Here is a 21,124-nt window from a genome sequence, read left to right as displayed (position 1 = left end):
ATTTCAATTTCTCATTCTCCTTCATTCTGCAAATACTCTTTGCATCTCAAATTTTACATTTGAGATGAAACTGAAAGGAGAAAAAGTAAGTGCAACAAGAAGTTTAATCAATTTGCAGAAATACCTTTTGTAATCTAGAATAATTAATCCTTTAAGTTTTTTCTCATCTGCAGAAGTCTCTGGCTTTGTGTTATATATGCACTTTTCGATGACTGCAGTCTAACAATAGACACACTGTATTTTATAATATGGAATTTACAGACACTCTAAGAGAAAGAGAGCGAGGAAATAAGCGGGAAGAATGAGGGACACAAAAACCCTTCAGGGGGTGCTGCAAGAAATGGAAACTCCTGTCAGCATGTAGTGTCACTCTCAGAAGCCAAATGTAACACCTGCTCGGTAAGACGAGCGTTTCCACCCGGCAGACACACAAAACAAAAATGAGTGCAGAAACGCACTCACAAAGAGACAGAGTCTGAAAATGAAGGGGTAAGAAAATGCTGGCATTAAAGAAGAGGCCTGTTTAAGAGGATAGTCAAATGCATCAGCTCACACTGCTTTGCAAGGGACTAATAATGCTGCATTATGAGAAAGACGGAGATGGAGGAGAAACGCTTCATTCCAATTATCTACTGTGCTAACCTTGCAAATATTCTTTGAACAAACAGCACAGTTAAGGAAGAATGCCTCTTTAATTCAGAATATGCTGAATTTTCATTTGACAGCTGACATCTTTACCAAGAGCTCATTCCTGGGGCCAGGAAGAGTTTAATCAATATCTGACCAACCAAGCTTCTTCCCACAGCTAATAGCTAGACAGAGATGTAAAGCAGGCTGCTGCAGGTCCGGACTCCTGACTTGACCAGCATCTATCGCGCTGAAGCGTCCTTGAGCAAGATGCTGAATCACTGCCAACTGTAATTGTTGTTCTATTGACCTCCGCATGGAGCCAAGAAAAAAAAAATCTTGTGCACATATTTTTAAAACATCTAACCAGACAGAAACTCTTCATTTAAATATGTGCTTCTTGTAAAACTTATAAATTAAGTAAGATGTAATAGTAAAACACGTTGACAGCAATTACCCAGCAAAAAAAAAAAAAACACAGTAAAAAATCAGTATTGTAAATATTTTAGCCAGCGATTATGTTTGTCACCTAAAGGTGATTGGGAAAACAATTACTTACTTAGTTTCTAAGGGACAGAACTTTCTTGGGAAGCCATGAGAGCACCAGAAGCTTCTCTACTAACGATGAAAAGCCGACTGACTTGTGGATCCAAAAACGCATTTGTCTGAGCTTCTGAGCTAAAATAACATACACTATATAACAGTGATGCCAACTCTGAACCAGAAAATAGACTCACATCCCCAGAAAATCGCAAAGAGTGCAGCCAGAGTCTCATTTTCCCCTATTTTCTGATTGATTCTCTATGGTGCCTCAGATCGGTTTGATGCTCAAAGGAAGAGCAAACTCTTACTTTCTCTTAGCTTTGTTTTTGCTTGGATCGCCTCAGTTATATAATCTCTACTTTCCCAGGGATTGCAGTAATGCTGGGTTGAGAAACATTAGTAATTCAGTTTGAAACTACATAATGAATTATCAGCCGTTCAAACCACTCGTCTCCTGATTGCTGAGGTTCTTGGCAGCGTGGCAGTGTAAGCCTTCTGATACAGACACTTGTAACTTATCCTTGTGACATTGTGCACTAAAATATATGATCCATTTTCATCGGGTGGACCAATGGCACGAACAAAAAAAAAAGAAAAAAGAGAGAACGATATGCAGCATCCTAAGCCTGCAGTCCGAATTTCAGTCTTGAAACTTCGTGCGGAAATAAACTGTCTTGCATGAATACCGCACGGTTATGCACAGTAGTCTCATATATTTGCATTTAGTGTTTAGTTAAGACCCCAAATACAGGATGCTGGAGGTGCAACAAAAAGTGAGCCATAATAGCTAAATCAAAACGTAAATCCAAAAGGAAACAAAGACCAGAGTACTTAAGCCAAGTGAAGAGATGCAGCCAGAACGAAACACAAATAACAAACACAAAGTGGGAACTGAAGCTGAATGAAAGAGCCAAGGATAAAAACTAACACAAGAAAAGCAAATCTTCTTAACAGGAATTCAATCTCCACGAACGCTGGACACAAAAACATAAATACAACTTTAGCTCAAGATACTTTAATGATAACAAAATCAAAATAGTCATCGGAAACGCAGTAATTCAAATACTTACAACATTAGAACAACAGAGACACCAAACAGAAAACATTTAACATTAAACAGTGCAAAAAACCTAAAGTGAAAACCCGGAGACCAAAATCAGTGACCATGACAGACTGAAATTCCAACCAATTCAATTGTAGAGAAACATGAACTCGAGGGCTAGCTGAAAGGAAAAGGCATTTATTTTAAAAACTCAGCGTGCCTGGTGAAGCTCGTGTTAAGCCAAACTTTCCCAGTAGAGCTTTAGAAAAGAAAACATCTAATCCAATGTCTGCATACTACTCATAAGTAAACATTTGTTATTTAACATTTTTATTCTGAATGGTACATTTAGCTTATAGGTTGTATTTATTTTACATTTCTGAAAAGACATATAAATGGTTAGAAATCAAAACACGCAAAAACAAAGTATCAGCATGGATTGAAGGTGACACTTCACCGGTTATTGTCACTAAGTTGTGCAAGTTTTAAAGCACTTACAGCAGTTTAAGCTTTCTTTGCCTTTAAGTTAGGCTGCTGACACGTAAATATCTTCAGCTGTGAGCTGCTCCCACTGTTATGGTGTGTTGTCTGTGAAGGTTCTCAGTCATCCAGGTCATCGTAGTCAAAGGAGCTTGCAAAGAAAAGCGTCTGGACTTCTTTAAGTTGCTTGAAGACGTTTCACCTCTCATCCGAGATGCTTCTCCAGTTCTAAGGTCAAATGGTGGGGAGTCCCAGATTTAAACCTAGTGGGAGTATCCCCCCACAGAGGGACAAAAGGACCCCCTGATGATCCTCTAATCGCCTGAGCCAAGGTGTGAAACTGGGTGTGGGTCCCAATCAGCCAGGGTGTGTTGTCTTGATGCATGATCAATAATTTATTTGGCTCAGTGTATTTGGTTCATGTACCGAGTGTTTTTCATAGGAAAGGAATGAGACACATATTTACAAAAAACAACATCTTGGTGGCCTCAAAATCCCAAAACACAATATGCCAAAAATGGATCAACACCAAGGATCAAGATCCCTGGCACAAACAGAGCAATATAGCATACGCAGTTAAATGCCAAGAGGATTGCTGTAAATTATACACCTGGGAAAACAAACGATGCTAATGGGTGGTACAACATATAAGAGCCACCTTGTCCAGCTAGAGATCTACAGTCTACTTACTGTAGCCACTCTTTCACTGATGAGAACCTGCACAACCTGGATGGGGAGTCACGGAGATCATGCATGGAAGAAGGGAACAACTTATTTGAACTGAGGAAGAGATTCACCATTGTACCGTGCTGCCATTAGAGCACTTCCCCAACTCTCTGTGAATAGCACTCATGGCCACTGATCAGTAGTCATAATAATTTGCATATTAATAATCACGAAACTGATCTTGTGACTCATTGTTAGGCAATGGTGCTAGTTTTGTTATGCAGTCGTTATGCAGTCTGGGGAAACCAGCAGTCAGCTGAGACTGAATAAGTGACTTGGATGAGTGATGGAACATTTCTCTCATGGAAAATGCTGCATCCAGATGAACTGAATCAACTTTGTGGGATTATTTCAGCTTATTTGAGTGCTCTTGTGAGGAAATTATCTGACACTGAGTGAAAGTAAACGGCTGAGTTTGTGATCGAATTACAGGCTGAATCCATGCATCATATTAAAAAAAACACACATACACAATGAGTGTGTGTAATATAGCACATTACAGTGCTATATTACACACAGTTCATTATTGCATTACTCCTACTTGCTATTTGGCATAATGTTCTTCGTGCTCTAGACACCAAAAACTGCCTCGGCTGACTAGATTTTGGTCTCAGTTAAAGTAAAAAAAGTTTAGTTTGCAAAATTAAAATGATCTCAGAGACGATTAGAGCACAGGGCCGTTCCAAGCGACTCGCAAACCGTCACTGTCAGTCTTTGACGTCGCTTCCATTTTGTACCAGCGCTCAACTTTCATACAGAGGAACATCCATCACAAAGGATTAATGGGTGTGACCATGATGCATTCTGACTCCCATTTCTCAAGAGAATTCAACTAGAAGCATTCAGGCATTTCTGAAAACTTTAACCAAAAAGAATTAGAAGAGATGTAAGAGGAGGAGTGGAGGTGGGTACACCAAAAGAACTTGTTGGGGCAGTTCCTTGTTAAAATACCCCTTAAAGACATAATGTGTAAAATTACAATCTCAGTCAAAAAGACTGTGATTAATGTGTTTCAACTCGAATGAGTGAGTTTTCATTTCGAGCTGCTCATGTATTTTCTGCTGTTATAATTCCATAAAGATTTAATCATTTGTTTGTTGTTTGTTAAGTAACTTGGCTGTAACGCTTCACTGAAGCGCTCCATTAGAAAGGTTGAGGAACCATACAGGTATCTGACAGAAAACCTTTTGTCAAGGGGCAGCTGATATGCCAAGATGTGGTGCGAAGCACTATAATTAGAGAGAATAAACAAAATACTACAAAAACTTATGGAAATAGCAGAAGCCTTATTCTGAGACAGAAAGACTGATAGAAGAAGGCGGGGGAACTAATAAAGCAAAGGGAGGACAGAGAGAGAGAGAGAGACCCAGGTAGGGAGCATGACACAGAAACAGAGTGATGCAGACAGCAGAGGGGAGGTGGGAGGCAGAAAAAACTGACAGAGTGAGGGAGTGATAGATAGAAGAGGTTTATTTGCTTTTGTTGTGCCAACATCATTTATCTCCAGTGAACAGCCTCCCAGTGCTGAGAGGCTATATGACAGAAATCAATCCGAGGGCAATCGTCCATACACTTCCACTGATGCGCCAACCCATCGATACAGGCTTTAGGAGAGAGAGTAAAGGAGGGAGGCATGGCAAGAGAAGGAGAGAAGGGAAGGAAGTGCAGAGAAAAATGGAGATGCAACAAGAAAACAAATTAAAAGAGAATGCTTTTTGGCTCCAAAGGCTCCAAAATGAATGTGCAGCATGTCTCTATCTGCTCATTCAAGAGTCATTAAAAAGTCCTTTCATATTTTTATGACCACCAAATACTCCAACAGCCTCTGCCTTGTGTGCTTGGAGCTCTGTTTAAGAAGAGCAGATTTGTATTTTTCAAAAGCAAACCAGCATATTTGGGTAAATATCCGAGGCTGTTTGAACATGTCACGCATATTTGGAAACAATGGCACTGAATGCTGCTGCATGGGCTGTTAGAGACATTTAAAAGTATGTTTATGTGTTTTTGGACTGCTATTCTCTTCATCAGGGTGATGAAGCACCACCTGTCACTAAGTGCGGTGTGCAAAATGCCAACTAAGATTTTCTCAGTAAAGACAAATTACATGAAAAATGATTAGGTATATATGGTAATGTTCTATTTTAGAATATCTCAGCTTATACTGCAGTAGTGTGCCAACGTCTTGAGTCACCCCTTATTTCCTCATATTTTGCTTCCAAGGAGCCAGAGTTTTTTGTAATTTTTTAAAGTGGTCTTCAGAAGTAGTTCTCCAGGCTTTATAAAGGGCTTCCAATGCGTTTCTTAGGAAATCGACTACATCTTTAGTTTAGTCCTTGTACTTTGTACCATTTTCAGAATTTCTTTTTCTTTTTTTTTGGTGATAATCCAGCAAAGACCTGACAGAGAAACTGAGAGATGTTGTGGTTTGTAGCTGTATTTCAGCCAGTGATATTGGGGATCTTGTCAAAATTGATGGAATTATTAACACAGAAAAGTACTGTCAGATTTTGATCCACCATACAATACTATCTGTAGAGCATTTGATTGGCACCAGCTTCATTTCTCAGCATGACAATGATCCTGAACAGACTGCCTTTGCAGTTAAAGCATACCTGGGTAGAAAAACACACATTGGAATACTATCAGTCATGGACTTTACTCTACAAAGCCCCAGATTTCAACATTATTCAAGCAGTATGAGGTCATCTTGCACAGTACTGTATGCTTGCATGACCACCCTAACTGTTAAAACATAATTACTGGACCCTTCAACAAAACCACATTAGAAAACATGTTGTAATTCTGCTTGATAAAGAAAATGAGCAAGCCTTTTTAAATAATTGCTGTTGGAAATAAATTATAGATAATGTATGGATTAGTAATAAGAACATTAATTTCATTTTATATGTGCTGTGTGTGCTGTGACAAGCTCAGTCTTTTTACTGGCCAGAGCTAACACAAGTTGTGGAGGGCCCTGCTGAGATTAATACATCAGGCACCTGTCAGGAAGCACGGTGTGTTTGTGTGTGCATGTAATACCATGTGACAGTCATTAGACTTTGGTCCGACCTCCTGCCCACCTGCCCGGAAAAGAAACAACACGAGATCACATAAATCATCTGCTTCACATAGAATACGTCTCCTGCAGACACACACCCAAAGCAGTGTGTGTTCTGAGTGACTCTGGCCAGAGGCATAGCTGACAGCCTGACACCTCTGATGACTTGAATGGGAGCCCGCCCTGACACCAGAATCCCCTTTTCTGCCCAACAGTGTACAGATATTAGTTCCAAGGCCAATATCGCTTACACACTGAGGGATGACCAAAGGCGGGCATGCGAACTGTTGATGTATACCTCTCTCCCTCAGACACACACACACACACACACACACACACACACACACACACATACGCACTAGTCAGTATACCATATATTGCATGTTACTTATTAGCATTAACACACAAAGTACGGAATTCTATCTGCACTAACAGAAGCACACACCATCATGCACTCAGCCCTGAAGCAATGTATGTATGAGGCTTACGTTAGTTCACACAATGCCAAACGTATACTGCACAGGATAATATAGATAGCATTTACATACATATTGTCTCATGGATTACACATGCTTCAACTGACTGAAGGAGTGCATGGTTTAAAGATAATATTTTGTGACTTATATCTGAGTCGGCGTTACTGAAAACAAATTTCTTTTTAACCCAAGGTACCTTTGAGGAAATAACAGAAATTTCTCTGCTTTCGATTTATTAGTTTAACACGATCAGAAGAGGCTCAATAACACAACAGTTTTACTGTCTGTCACTGGAGCTGTTTGGCGATCAAGGCCCTTTTCTCGATTACTTCTAATTCACAAACTCAACCCAGGATACGAGTTTATACTGGGTAACATGGCCACCTCTCTGACCTGTTTTTAATTTAATTTAATTTATTTTGTTTTTTGATCTAACTGTGCAGCTGGACTCTAATACTACACATTGTACTGCATATTCCATTTCTGTGTCTATCTTCTGTGAAAACAACAGCTGCATGAATTAATTGAGTGTAAAGAGTGGATTTTATAAATCAGCCTTAAGATGTGCCCAGCACCACGATTCTGACACCATTTCACATATTTTATGGTGAGAGAAATGTTGAGAATGCACATGATAATTTGTATTATTTTGGTACAAATAAAGTCAGTAGTTTTCTTTTTGTCCTGTTAGTGAGTCTAATTTATAGGCCTAACCTATTTTATTATTTCCTCAACGAAGTTAAAAGTATAATTTTCTGCTTTTATTTTCATGTGGATTGAAAAAGCACTGAATGGAAGATGTTTTCTTTTCTTCTCTCTTTTGGTGGCATGTGGGTAGCACCGTCACCTCCAGGTCTATAGCGCAAATCCACCAGCTGGCCTTTCTGTGTGGACTTGACAACTTTTGTCTAGTTTCCTCTCACAATCTAAAGATATGAATGTTGGGTCAGCTGACCCTGAAATAGACTGGTTTGTCCTGTAACAGCTGGGATAGGTGGGAATGCATGCATTTCTGGTTAGGTTTTGACAGCGAGGCTCATTTAGAAGAGTTTCATGTAACCATGGAGAGAACGTCTCACTAACTTAACTCATCTAAGGTGACAATAATCGTACCTGGCCTTTTTTTTACGATGAAATTAGGTTAGAGTTGAATACAACTCATGCAAGGTCACCCGTTATACAGCACAGATGTCATCACATTACAATAGGTCACACCATTGGCTTAAAGACTCACTCTACATGGTCATTGCTCATTAGGTAGATGATGCAAGGATATTTATCTCAGCTCGTACGGTTCAGACAACCTCAGGCAAAAAAGAACAAGCAAACTTTTAATTACAAATTTTAACCCGAGTGATGGATGCAAGCATCCTTTGGGACAATCAGCAACAAGATGAATCACTCCTACCCAGTATAATTAAAATCAGTTTGTGTAGCAGCTCTAGCCTTTCAAACACTAAAACCTTGACCTTTAATTATAACGCTTCCATCAGTGTAAATTTTGAAGCTGTAGAACACACTGTCAAAATGCATCTATGGTGATGCAAAATTGGACTGAGGGCATCTGAGATATCACACTTAAGGTAAATGAGATTGCTCTTATTTGCAGATCAGAGAAAACTTGGAAATCAGTGCAATACTCATTGGAAAAAAAAACCCATAAATGATCGTGGTATTAACAGAGAATTAACAGAAATATTAACCCAGTTCTATATGAATGAAGTCTGACCTCACAGGGTTGTGACAATGTGCTTGGATCAGTTACACTGCCAAGTTTTTATAGTGTGATGCAAAGATGTACAGGGTGGGCCATTTATATGGATACACCGTAATAACATGGGAATGTTTGGTGATATTAAAGTCCTGTTTGTGGCACATTAGTATATGTGAGGGGGCAAACTCCTCCAGATGGGTGGTGACCATGGTGGCCATTTAGAAGTCGGCCATCTTGGATACAACTTTTGTTTTTTCAATAGGAAGAGGGCCATGTGACACATCAAACTTATTGGTAATGTCACAAGAAAAACAATGGTGTGCTTGGTTTCAACGTAACTTTATTCTTTCATGAGTTATTTACAAGTTTCTCTGTGTTGACAGCTGGTGACCACTTGTAAAATGTGTTCAATGTGCTGCCCATTGTGTTGGATTGTCAACGCAACCCTCTTCTCCCACCCTTCACACACTGATAGCAACACTGCAGGAGAAATGCCAGCACAGGCATCCAGTATCCGTAGTTTCAGGTGCTGCACATCTCGTAGGGTGTCTTGCATTGAAATCTGCTGCAATGACCCGGTTACTGCGTTCACCAGATATCAACACAATTTCGATCCGCTCCTCACATGTTAACCTCTTCGACATGTCAATGGCTGTGAACAAAGAGAAGTTATGTTGAAACCAACCAACCTCAAGGCCACTAGATATTTGAAATTGCTACATGATGATGTGTTTCCCTCTTTATCCACTGAAGCTGGCACGTTGAGTTTTTCCAGCAAGATGGTGCACCACCACATTATGGGTGCCAGGTCCGAGCATTCCTAGATGAACAGTTTCCTGGAAAGTGGATTGGTTGTCGTGGGCCAGTTGAATGACCCCCAAGGTCTTCCGATCTGACCCCCTTAGACTTTTATCTTTGGAGTAATCTGAAGGCAATTGTCTATGGTGTGAAGATACGAGATGTGCAGCACCTGAAACTACGGATACTGGATGCCAGTGCTGGCATTTCTCCTGAGGTGTTGCTATCAGTGTGTGAAGAGTGGGAGAAGAGGGTTGCATTGACAATCCAACACAATGGGCAGCACATTGAACACATTTTATAAGTGGTCAGAAACTTGTAAATAACTCATGAAAGAATAAAGTTACGTTGAAACCAAGCACACCATTGTTTTTCTTGTGACATTACCAATAAGTTTGATGTGTCACATGGCCCTCTTCCTATTGAAAAAACAAAAGTTGTATCCAAGATGGCCGACTTCTAAATGGCCACCATGGTCACCACCCATCTGGAGGAGTTTGCCCCCTCACATATACTAATGTGCCACAAACAGGACTTTAATATCACCAACCATTCCCATGTTATTACGGTGTATCCATATAAATGGCCCACCCTGTAGTTTACATATGTAATACAAATCAATGGCTAGGAGCAAGTGCAAAAAAGGAGAAAGTAATGTAATTACATGTAATTACAGTGCTCACATGACGATAAGAGACATACCGTGAATTTATTTCCTTAATTTTGATGACCAGGGTTTGGATTGTTCTTGTAAGTTCTTATAAGCAGTGTCTTCAATTAGATTTTTTGGCCAACCAATTTCTCTCTGAAGTAAAAGCTTTGACAGGAAATGCAGCTAGTCAAAGTGATAAATCAGATTCCTCCTTGTAGTCTTTAATGATCGCAAGGCTAATAGCTACTCACAATACCTGTGAATTAAAGCACCATGTCAATGTCAAGACTTACAGGATAAAAAGCTAAATAGACCTGGATATAATTACCAAATGCCAAAGATTAAACAGAATGTCATATATCAAATGCACAGACGCAAAGCCACAGGGACACACACAAACACACACACGACACACTCTTTTACTGATTTGTTGTAACAGTGGTGCCCATTGTGTTAAATTTATGTGGACAGGCAGATTGGCTACTAGCAGATTTGACAATTCTCCAGGGTATAAGGGCATTTTTCATGTCACCAATTACAAGCCTGCATCTCACTGATTGGGGGGAGCCTTTCACTCAGAGTGACATAAATTAACTCATGTGTCCAGTAAAAAAGCTGGGACGAGATGGCTATCACGGGGTTAAATCCTCTACGTTGCAGCCAGGAGTGCATCTTTTTTATTTCTTCTGATCTCATTCTAATTGTGTTTATACCTGTAAAACTGCAAGTTGAAATGAAATATCATATGTTCTATCTTTTCTGTGAATGTGTGCATAGCATCGTGTTTGTGCACATGGAAGTTTAAATCTCTAAATGCCAGTGGTAATTAAAGAGATTCACTGCTGGTAGAGTGTTGTGTTCCATTTCTGTCAAGGACTTTGAAAGGTGAATTTTGTTTAATATACAGCAGGCAGCAGTGTATTTGTGTGTGCGCTTTGGATTCAGTGTCAAAGCTGTTTACAACATACACAGCAAAATATAACTTCTACTATAAATTTCTATTCTAACTATACTCACAAAAATGTAGTTATGATGAGCTGCGACTATTTATGAGGAACAATAGAAGGAACAAATCTTGGATGGATCAATTGTTTTCCATTCTGCTGTCTAGAAACAAGCCAAGTATGCTGCTGAGTATAAAGGGTATTAAAAGCAGGGGGGCATTTATTTTAAGCAGAGTTATTTATAGTCTTCTACAATCTTGTTTGAAGTGAAATGCTCAGCAGCATGAAAAGAAACAATGGTATTATTGAATGTGATGAGCAGAAGATGCGTGGAAAGCTGAGTCCTGTCAGAGCTCGTGTGTGGAGCTGAGGGGAGGTGAGGGGTGGGGCTCAAAATCAGAAAGGGAGGTGGGGGCATGTGTGTGTTAGCCTCGAGGGTTTTGATCTCTTGCTTCGCTAAACAGAGAGAAGTCCATCAGCAACAGATACCCGTTCAATTATTCAGGAGGTTAGCATGAAAAATAAATGGCTGCTTCCTGCAGGGAGAGGTGTGGCACTGCTCTGGTTCCTGAGTGTTTCAGGTTATTGTACGCTCTCGCAGAGGTTAAATTGAGGAACTGCTTCCATTCTGGAGTCAATCAATTATGTGAGACCGCTCGCTTAACCCCATTAACACTAATAAAGTCCACAATTTTCTTAATACGTGTTTCAAACAACATCAGCTTAAATTAGAGTGAATCAAAACAAAGCAGGAAAATACAATAACCCACATCCAGTCAATACTCATTGTTAAATTATCTTAAAGTTTCTACAGTTTCTGATAGCTCCTTAGCTTTGCAGCATTCTTCACAGGAATCCATCAAAGCTAAAGGTAATGTTAGCCATATGCAAAGTGGCTAGCGTCGCTAACTAACAATTTTCCAACAGTTATATAATAATAAAAGCCAACTTGGATTTTAGTTCATGAAGTGCATGAAGATTTGTCTTCGTACAACAGAAACAATGACAGAAAGTGAGAAGTTACACGTTTTGGACCTGTAACTTTGTGGAGCTTTCAAATACACAAAAAGGTGAAAGAGGAAATACTAAATATGGGGTCTTTCATGCTACAGTCACACCAGGGAAAAAAGTGGACACACCACAACAAAAATTATTATGACCGAGTACAATAAACTTGCAATTTTGTTGCCATGATTGACAATGAGACATGGCTTGTTGGTTGTCAGTCAGGGTTGACATGGTTACTTCAAAGATAAGAACCAGGTCTGAGAGCACTCACTGTCAGTTCCTGCCTTCAATGTGTCTATGTGCATCAAGACAATTATAAAATGGCAATAAAACGGTGTCAGTCTGATAACTGTCTGCAGTTTGCCATTACATGCAGTCCGCTGGAGATAATGGAAAAAACAAGTATCATAAATCACCAAAAATCTGTTGTCTGTTGCCATCTATATACACAGAAATTCACCTTCAAAATCACTGCTTGCATTCAGAGTCAGGCCAAAACTTTGACTTAAAGTAGAATTTCCTTTATAGATTCTTAGAACCTATTTTTTTTAACCTTCTAGGACCTGGCGTCCACATATGTGGACATTACATTTTGGGTTATTTAGACCAAAATACTAAATCTTGCTCTACAATGGCCTGATATCCACTTACGAGAAAATTATACTGCAACTGTTCTATTGAAATTTTAAATGAATATCCTCATATGTGGCTCTCATTTTTCTTAGAAACAAAAATTAGGAAAAAAAAAATCTGGTATAACTTTGTTTTTACATTCATCAGGTCCCAATCAACCCAAATATCAAAGAGAAATTAAAAACGCATGCCATGGAAGAGTTTGGGTCTTAGGAGGTTAATATTATTTTTTGGTCACTATTGGATAGTGACAGTAAAGAAGACATGCAGTAAAGGGCCAGAGGTCAGACTCAAACCCAGGCTGCTGGTCTCTGGCCACACAGCAGATGGGCACCTGCTAACCCGCTGAGCTAAACTGGTGTTGTGTTGTAAAATCTCCTTTTTATATAGGAATATAACCAGAATACAATGTGTCTACATACAAGTTGTACTTTATTGATGTAGATTGGCTCACATTGATTCCAATGTGCTACATAAATTTGGTTTAATTGTGGTTTTCACTGTTTAAACTAACCACAACTGTGCATTGTCCCTTGGTTTCATTGTTAAAGAGATTAATACAGTATGATGGCAAATAAGACTACACATTTCACGGGAATCAAACTTGTGCAATCTGCTATCTGTTTGTCTTAAAACTGACCATTGCTCACATTGTTTTTTTTCTTCCTCGGTTACACACATATTTGCAGTGTAGAAGATTGTTTATTGTCCTGGCTCTTCTTCCTACTGTTTTAGTATGAATACATGTAGGCTACAACGTGTAAATCTGGACCTTCATTGTCTGTTTTCAAAAGGCTTTAGCTCCTCCACTTGTTTCATATGACAGTGGGAATCTATGAGGGTAGTTCTCTGAACAATACAAGCTTGTCACATAGTCAGCCAACTCACTTCTATGACTGGAGGCCAGCCAGCTGTCCCCGATGTCATGTCACTTTGTCCTAATGTGATTGCCATTTGGCATTAGCTGACTTTTCGTCTTTGTCTGTCTGTAGCGCTTGTTACTTTTCCTTTCTTCTCCTGTCTCTGTAATTTGTGCCACTCTTTGTGCCACTGTCTCATTTTTCTCTTCACAATGATTGGTCTTAAAAGAAAAGAAAAGGTGGAAAAAGTAGCATCTAATATTAGCTCCCGCTCTGCTTCCCTCTCTCTCCAGGTGGTCCATCACGTTGGTCGTCCCCTCCATGTGACTGCTGCTGCAAGAACCACAAAGGTGACGGCGAGGGCGAGAGCGGCACCTCCTTTAATGAGCTCTCCACCTCTAGCTCTGAGAGCCAGTCAGAGGCCAGCTCTCCCCAGGGAACAGTCATCTGTGGCCCAGTAAGTCGCCAGTCGCATCCCCGTGCCAATGTCCAAACCCTGGACAGGCCGCTGAAAAAGGGCCCTGTCACCATGGTCCAGCAGTCTGAACAACGACGCAAGAGTGACTTGCTGCGCACTCTCACAACCAGCTCCCGTGACACCAGCAGCTGCAAGAAGAGGCCCACAAAAGAGAAGCTCACAGTTGAGGAGGAGTTGGAAAAGTGCATTCAAGACTTCCGCAAGATTAAGATCCCAGAGAGGTTCCCCGAGAGGAAGTACATGTGGCAGGCTGACCTGCTGAGAAAATATCGTCTCTGAGGCAGGAAACACAGCTGAAGGAGCAAACACATGAGGCCAAGAATCAGTTCAAGTGTTTTTTGATCATAAATTTTGCAACAAAGGGGAGAGAACACTAAACTTATTTAAATCAAGTTTCTGGAAGAAACCTTACTTTTATGCCAGTGCGCTGAGAGTCTAAACAGAAGCTCGAAGGAATGATAAAGAAACAAGAGACTGTTCTATTATTGACGTATGTATGGTAGTAGGCTTTGTATGTGTGTTTATGTAGATTAGGCCTACTGTATGTACTGTAGGTGTGCTGTAACTAACTGAATGCCTTCAGAACTTTGAATAATTTATCCCAGAGGACCAATACAAGTGGATAAAGACAATGTCCATGAAATGATCAACCACCAGAAGGCTTGCTGATGGCTACACTTGGGGCTATTGATGGCTGCTGGACTGCACATGCTGTAATCGGTCATCATTCACTGAAAAACCATCGCAAGAGCCACGGTTTTAGTCAAAGCAGATAAGCACTGGTCTAGTATGTGATTGTATGTGTTTATGTCTGTGAAGGTTCTCAGTCATCCAGGTCATGGTAATCTAAGGAGGTTGAAAGAAAAGCGAGAAGTGTCAAACTGAAGAAGCTTCTTGGATGAAAGGTGAAAGGTTTTCTTTCCAAGCTCCTTAGATGTGTGTGTTTATGTGAGTGTGCGTGTTTTGTGTCTGTTTGCACCCGGGTGGCCTAGAGGTCACACATAAGTCCACATTGGGACCCAAAAACACTTCATACTGTTCCAACAGTGCTCTCACTATAAATGCACGCAAAAATGTCTAATGACAGGATGGCATGAAAATCTGGGTTAATTACTTTTAAACAACTTCTGGAGACGTCCGAGCTGGTGTAGGCACAGTTTTATCAGCAAGTAACTTTTGCATAGATCTTCACAATGTTGGTTAGATGTAGAGCAATACCCACATTACTGTGTGAAGGGGAAGCAGAAGAGTGAAGGTACCAGAGGTTCAGTGAAGGTCAATAAAAATATAGCACACACATACACATTTTTTCCCATGTACTGAAAATCATATTCACTGCAGCATAATTACATTCCAAAATGAACAAAGCAGTCAAACTTTTATTCACATACTGACACAGAGCAATCAAGCACGGTGTCATTTAAACTACGCTTAATATGGCACAATAAATATGGAAAGGATGAAAGGGGCCTGCTGTATTTGCTTACCCAGTGAACACAGACAGATGCCTTCTACACTGACTGTTGACAAGCTAATCAATAGTTATTGATGATAGAGTCTGTTGATAGAGCTGATAGATGTGACTCTTGTTTACAATTACTAATGAAGCTCCTGGGTTACTGACAAAGACAAGCTGCTCTTCTATTCAGTCAAAATTAGTCATTATCATGTATTCATTTACCTACTACTTGGCTCTGTCAGGGTCTGCGGGATGTATTGCAGTGTAGACAGTCAACTGCTATATTAAAGCAACACAATTTAAAAACATGAGTTAATATCCCCTGGAAGATGATTGTTATTCCTTCAAAGTCCTTGCTGAATAAAAAGTTACTGCCAGAGTCATATACCAATTATGTCAGGGTGCAAAATTTATGATGGACAGCAATGGCAAAAGCACAGAAACGTTCACTGATGGTGCAATTATAAGGCATTTGTCTTTAGATTTCATATTGTTATTGGTCATTTAAAGCTGCCGTTTACTTTTTCATTGCCAGGTTAGTTCATTATTATTACAATACTAACTGCAAATGTAAAAGAAGAGTTGATAACTATATATCACTGTTTTTGTAGATATGTATTAAAAGTGGTGGGATTCACATCGATGAGAAGGCTTCTGATTATGAGACAGAATTATTCTATTTTTGTCATGAAGGTATTTTCCTTCATGAGGAAGTAGCTGATAAATTGGTACATGTGTTGGTCAAGGCATTCAATAAAATCACAGTTTTTCTGAATAGTTGGGTAGCTGTGATAAAAGATGTTAGCATTAGGAAGCTATACATCTAAATGAGTTTCTTTATATTGTTGAAATTTCAGATTGACCTTTTGATTAAAAAAATAAAATTATATATATATATATATTAAAACAGAGGTGAAAATGAAAATAATTATATTACACAGACTTGGCTGGACTTGTATTTATCTTTGAGGGTTATAAAAGTGCAGAGGAGTGCGATCTATAAACAATCACAGCTTTTTGCAAAGCTAGAAAAAAAAGCACACACAACTAAGAGTAAAATATGCATAATGTATACTTGTCAAATTTCAGTTAATTTAAAACAATCCCTGATATGTTAATAAGAAGGATGATTTAAAATGTTTTATTACACTTATTTTTTTATCAAATGCCCTTTAATTTAATACACCGTCGAGCACTTATTCTGCCCATATAATGTATTTCCTGTGAGAGAAGTTAAGTGGGAGTAAGAGTGCCAGGGATAGTCATAACCATATGTCTGCTAAAGCTCATTATAGTATAGAGTAAGTGGTTGCAATAGGTGCTAGATATAAACCAATCATTCTCCTCATGTCAATACAAGTAATATAATTTATTTTTCTACATTACTGGAATATTACATTTTCATTTTGAAGTCATTGATCTTTTGCGTTGAAGTTGAAATATGTTAATCCAGGCTACATATCATATGTAAATAAACACCATAAATCATACCTAACCAGAAAAATGTATTATGCTCTCTGTATATAACATGCAAATCCATGAGGCATTGCTGCTACTCTGTTCTTAATGTGCAGTAGACTGACACTAATGTAATACAGCCATTATTGTTTTTATTGTTTTGTCATTTAGCGTTGGGCTATCAGGGATTAGGGAAATATAAGATATATCTATAACAGATCTCATATTTATATTGTTTTTTTTTTCCAAACAACAGTGTCATAAATGGACTTCTCTAGCACACTCATCTGTGTCACAATCACTGACGATTATGATGCTGATTTTCAACCAGAATACAATGGAGTGTTAGAATAGTCATATGTTTTTGCTGTTTTGGTTCTGAACTTGATTTGAAATGAAACAGTGACTATAAAAGTACTTTGAGGGTGTTTACATCCATTTTTCCATTTCAGAAGAACAGTGTATAAATCCCCTTTAGCAGATGCAGGAAAATGCAGCAGGACAGTAGTTCTAAACCCACACAACAACAACAAAAAACTTTTCATCAAAGAATTTTATGTTCTTGACTTATCATTTGTCCCAAGCAAAACTGAGGATTTCCCCCCCAAGAATATACAGTCTGAAGATCACAAGAAACTGCTTCAGTAGGTCTTGGGTCATGGTAGTCTCAGGTCCCACTCACACGGCCTAGAAACGTGTGAATGTGTGACTGGGACCTGGGGCAGTGACCATCTGGTAACTACTGGGCCTATATGTGGTAAAAATTCGGACTAGCAAATGGTTGTTGGAGGGTGATGGCAGTCGCTGTGAAATTAGTTGCTAAAGCCCAAGTCATGCAGACCTACAGCCTGTTTAATAACACCCTAGCAAGCAGGTTTTTAGGGAAAAATGTGTAATACCAGACTGGTGGGTAGTCCAGATGATAGAGGTTGGTAGGTGAAACTGGTTGGAAAGAGGTATATGATATGCCACTGAAAACGTCCTTGCAATTGCTTTGGTTGCTAGCAGATGAACGCATGGAGGATGCTGACTTGTTTACAAATGCCTGCCAAATAATCTCTGAGTGCTGAAAGAAACTGTGAAAAGTGCAACACAAAGTAAAAATGGAGATGGTTGCCTTCAAATTAAAAGTTGTGCCTTTTGAAACATGTTAGCTGCAGCAGTGAGGCATAACTTAAAGGTTATTTGTACATTCTCTGTTTCCCATTTGCACTCGGCTAGTAGTTCGTGAGTGTTTGCAGAAAAGTAGGCATCACTACTTCAGCAATATATGAGATACCAAAGCAACCACAAGGAGATTTTAGGTGCAACATCATCGTTGCGACAGATTTACCTGGCAACCTTTAAGAACCACTTACTAATAATTGTAATTTGAGGACTTGAGTTGATAGTGTGGCTTCTTTTCGGGTAAATTTTAGGATAAAACCTATCAAGCCGCTATGTCTACTGCATTAAAAGCCTGACAAAAAGGGTGACACTGATTAAAAATTATACATTCAAACATACGATCCCACTACTCCTTAGCGCAACCTTGGAATTCTCAAACCATCCCCTATTTAAATTTGGCTGAGCTACGCTTATAGATCATCGTTTGGGCATCACTGCGGAACTTGTTAAAACTCAATGTCGTCTAACCCCGGTGGACAAAGTACAAAACCCAATCAATGTTAAAAAATGGTGAGCATAGTTCTGAGCATACCTAAGACATCAACACTATGTGTTTGATTAATGACATTGATTTGATGTTGGCACATTGTGAACTCACAGCAGGATACATTACAAGTGGTCAGATAGGAGAGTCAAAGGAGTGATCTAAAACCAGTACTGGAACTAAGGAGATGACCTTAAAGGTGGAAAAATGTCAAATTTAAATCAGGTATTGTAGCATTTGAGTTGTATGGGGTGAGCTGGGAAGGTTTATGATCGTACCATAAATTTCTGATACTGTTCTTTTCATGAGGACGTAAACACCCAGAAGATAAAGCTGAAGATCACGACTTCTTGTCATAGTCTGGCTAATCAATGCAAGGCGATCCAAGATTAGCTGAGTACAAAGCCAGTTCACGGCGTACATAGATGAGAGAATTTATGTATAAATCTTTGTATATGTTTGCTTGGTGTGAACCAAACGTACATCCATACATATAGACAGAAAAACAGTTTTGTCTCTGGCTGATTTAAATTTTTTAGAGTAGGTAGCATACTTAAGACTGATTCACATTTAACCCATAAATTGTGTGTTTTTAATTGCTGGTACAATTATCATCGAACTAAAACACAAGAGCAAACATAGTTTATGTGTAATGTGAGGGTCTAGCTTTTAGTTTTTAGCATATTGTTTGTAATTTTTTAATATGTTTAATATATTTTAACATGTGCAATAGTTTGGGTTTTGCTGTCCATATTCAGCTACGCTGAAGTGCAAAAATAAGTTGACTTTATGGATTCTGTTTGCTTGACTCTACCCATCAGTACATCGTTTTTTTCTTACTTAGAGATGATTCAACAACAAGGTCAACTGTCATGAAAACCTAAGAGCATTTCCAAGCACAGATTTTCATAAGCTGTGATTCGAAACGTTGCTGAACGGACAAAGAGGGAGACATATACCAAGACACCTGGTGGCCTTCTAGAGTAGACTAAAGACGTTGTTGCACAATTTACAAAAAAATATAATGTAATACAGAAACATACGCAAGAAAGTATTTTAAATGAAAGAAAGTTAATTAACTTACACGTAGATCACAGTCACAAATAAGGTGTCTGTCATTATTCAAGCATTTGTTGTTTTTGTAGATTTGTCTGGTCAGTTTTCATCTTCGAAGCACAAGAGGTGATTTTCAGTTCAGTAGAAATGTAAATTTTTTGATAAAGAATGACTGCAATCTTGTTTTCAGACAGACGTATGTAAAGGATGGGAGAATGAATTGTTTATATGTTTGTTGACTGAGATTATTTTGGATTGCACCTATTACGGTTTGTGATTTTCTTGCCTGTGTGAAGTGAAGCCTGTGTACATGACTGCAGTTCTTTTTATTTTCCTCCTGCCTTTATAAGCCTGCTAATCGCAAAGAATATCATAATATTCTAATACAACATGGCAGACCCGGCAGATACTGTACGAAACAAAAAGAGGCGTCGGTTTTGATGTATGTTGATCTGACACACACACACATACACACACACATACAGAAAAACAACAAATGAAAATTAAAAAAAAGAAAAAATGGTTCAGAAGCATTGTGAGCATGTTGGTATACAAAACTTATAACAGATTTGACTTAGTCTGTTCTTGTGAAAAAGATTATGTTAAAAACTGATATTTGACAGAAAAAAAAAAAGAAAAAAATGAAAAAAGATAAGCACAACTGTGTTGATAGTGTCTGTTGTTCCTCCACCGGTGTATAACATTATCAAATAAAAACTAAACTGCAGTTTGACTGAGCTCTGGCAAAACAAAGCAACTCTCATCAGGAGCACATAGCTCATGGAATAAAACTTCACCACAAATTCTCCTGAAAGGTTAAATCCTGCTTTAGTAACCGTGGCATTACGAAAGTCTTTATTATATAAATTATAGATTTACTTTTCAGAGTTCATCAAATTGAATTGTCAAACAATCACTGCTGGTGAGAGTTGCTCTGTATTCAAGGCGTCACTTATGTCTGCCTTTAGAGACAGTACAGTTCATCTGAGAGTCTTTAGATACGAAGCATATAGTAATTTTAAAAATGTATGAGTACAACCAATAAACCAGACATTCTGTACAGTGTTCTATGAGTTTCATTTATTCTCAAAATCTTACAGAGTTCAACGTTTTCAGCACATTTCACTTGTTTGGGTTCTCATAAGCTTCTGTGGCATTATTAAAAGCAGCAGTGATATATTCAAATCTTCAGTATTCAGTTGATATTAAAGCTTCATGGATGAGCACTTGAGTGGCCAGCAGCTCCTTATGTGCATTTCAGTGGCATCACACTAAAAGTATTTTTTAGCATCACCCTGATTTGCTGTACATTTTTGCAGGGCGTTTGGATGCTAGCTCTGAAAACGAGCTATGAACGTTATCAGCCCAGGAGGCCTAGCAGGTGATGCTTTCTTTCTACCTAGTGATAGTTGAGCTATTGACAGTGGCACACAAGTTATTTGCGAGTTTAGAGAGATTTAG

General features: G+C 38.9%; 1 protein-coding gene across 1 annotated transcript in view; it reads left to right on the top strand.

Annotated features, from left to right (window-relative positions):
• Positions 1-20,723, top strand: part of kctd16b (potassium channel tetramerization domain containing 16b) — an 89,378-nt gene extending 68,655 nt beyond the window's left edge. Inside the window, exon 2 of the mRNA XM_006784960.2 lies at positions 13,855-20,723. Within this exon, the coding sequence (XP_006785023.1) occupies positions 13,855-14,318 (464 nt within the window). The 3' untranslated portion in view covers positions 14,319-20,723. The remainder of the gene's footprint in view (positions 1-13,854) is intronic.
• The last annotated feature ends 401 nt before the right edge of the window (positions 20,724-21,124 follow it).

The sequence above is a fragment of the Neolamprologus brichardi genome, chromosome 10 (genome assembly GCF_056152115.1).
Source record: "Neolamprologus brichardi isolate AB-2024 chromosome 10, ASM5615211v1, whole genome shotgun sequence".
NCBI lineage: Eukaryota > Metazoa > Chordata > Actinopteri > Cichliformes > Cichlidae > Neolamprologus > Neolamprologus brichardi.
The sequence above is the reverse complement of the archived record's forward strand: the minus strand, read 5'-3'. Positions and strand labels throughout refer to the sequence as shown.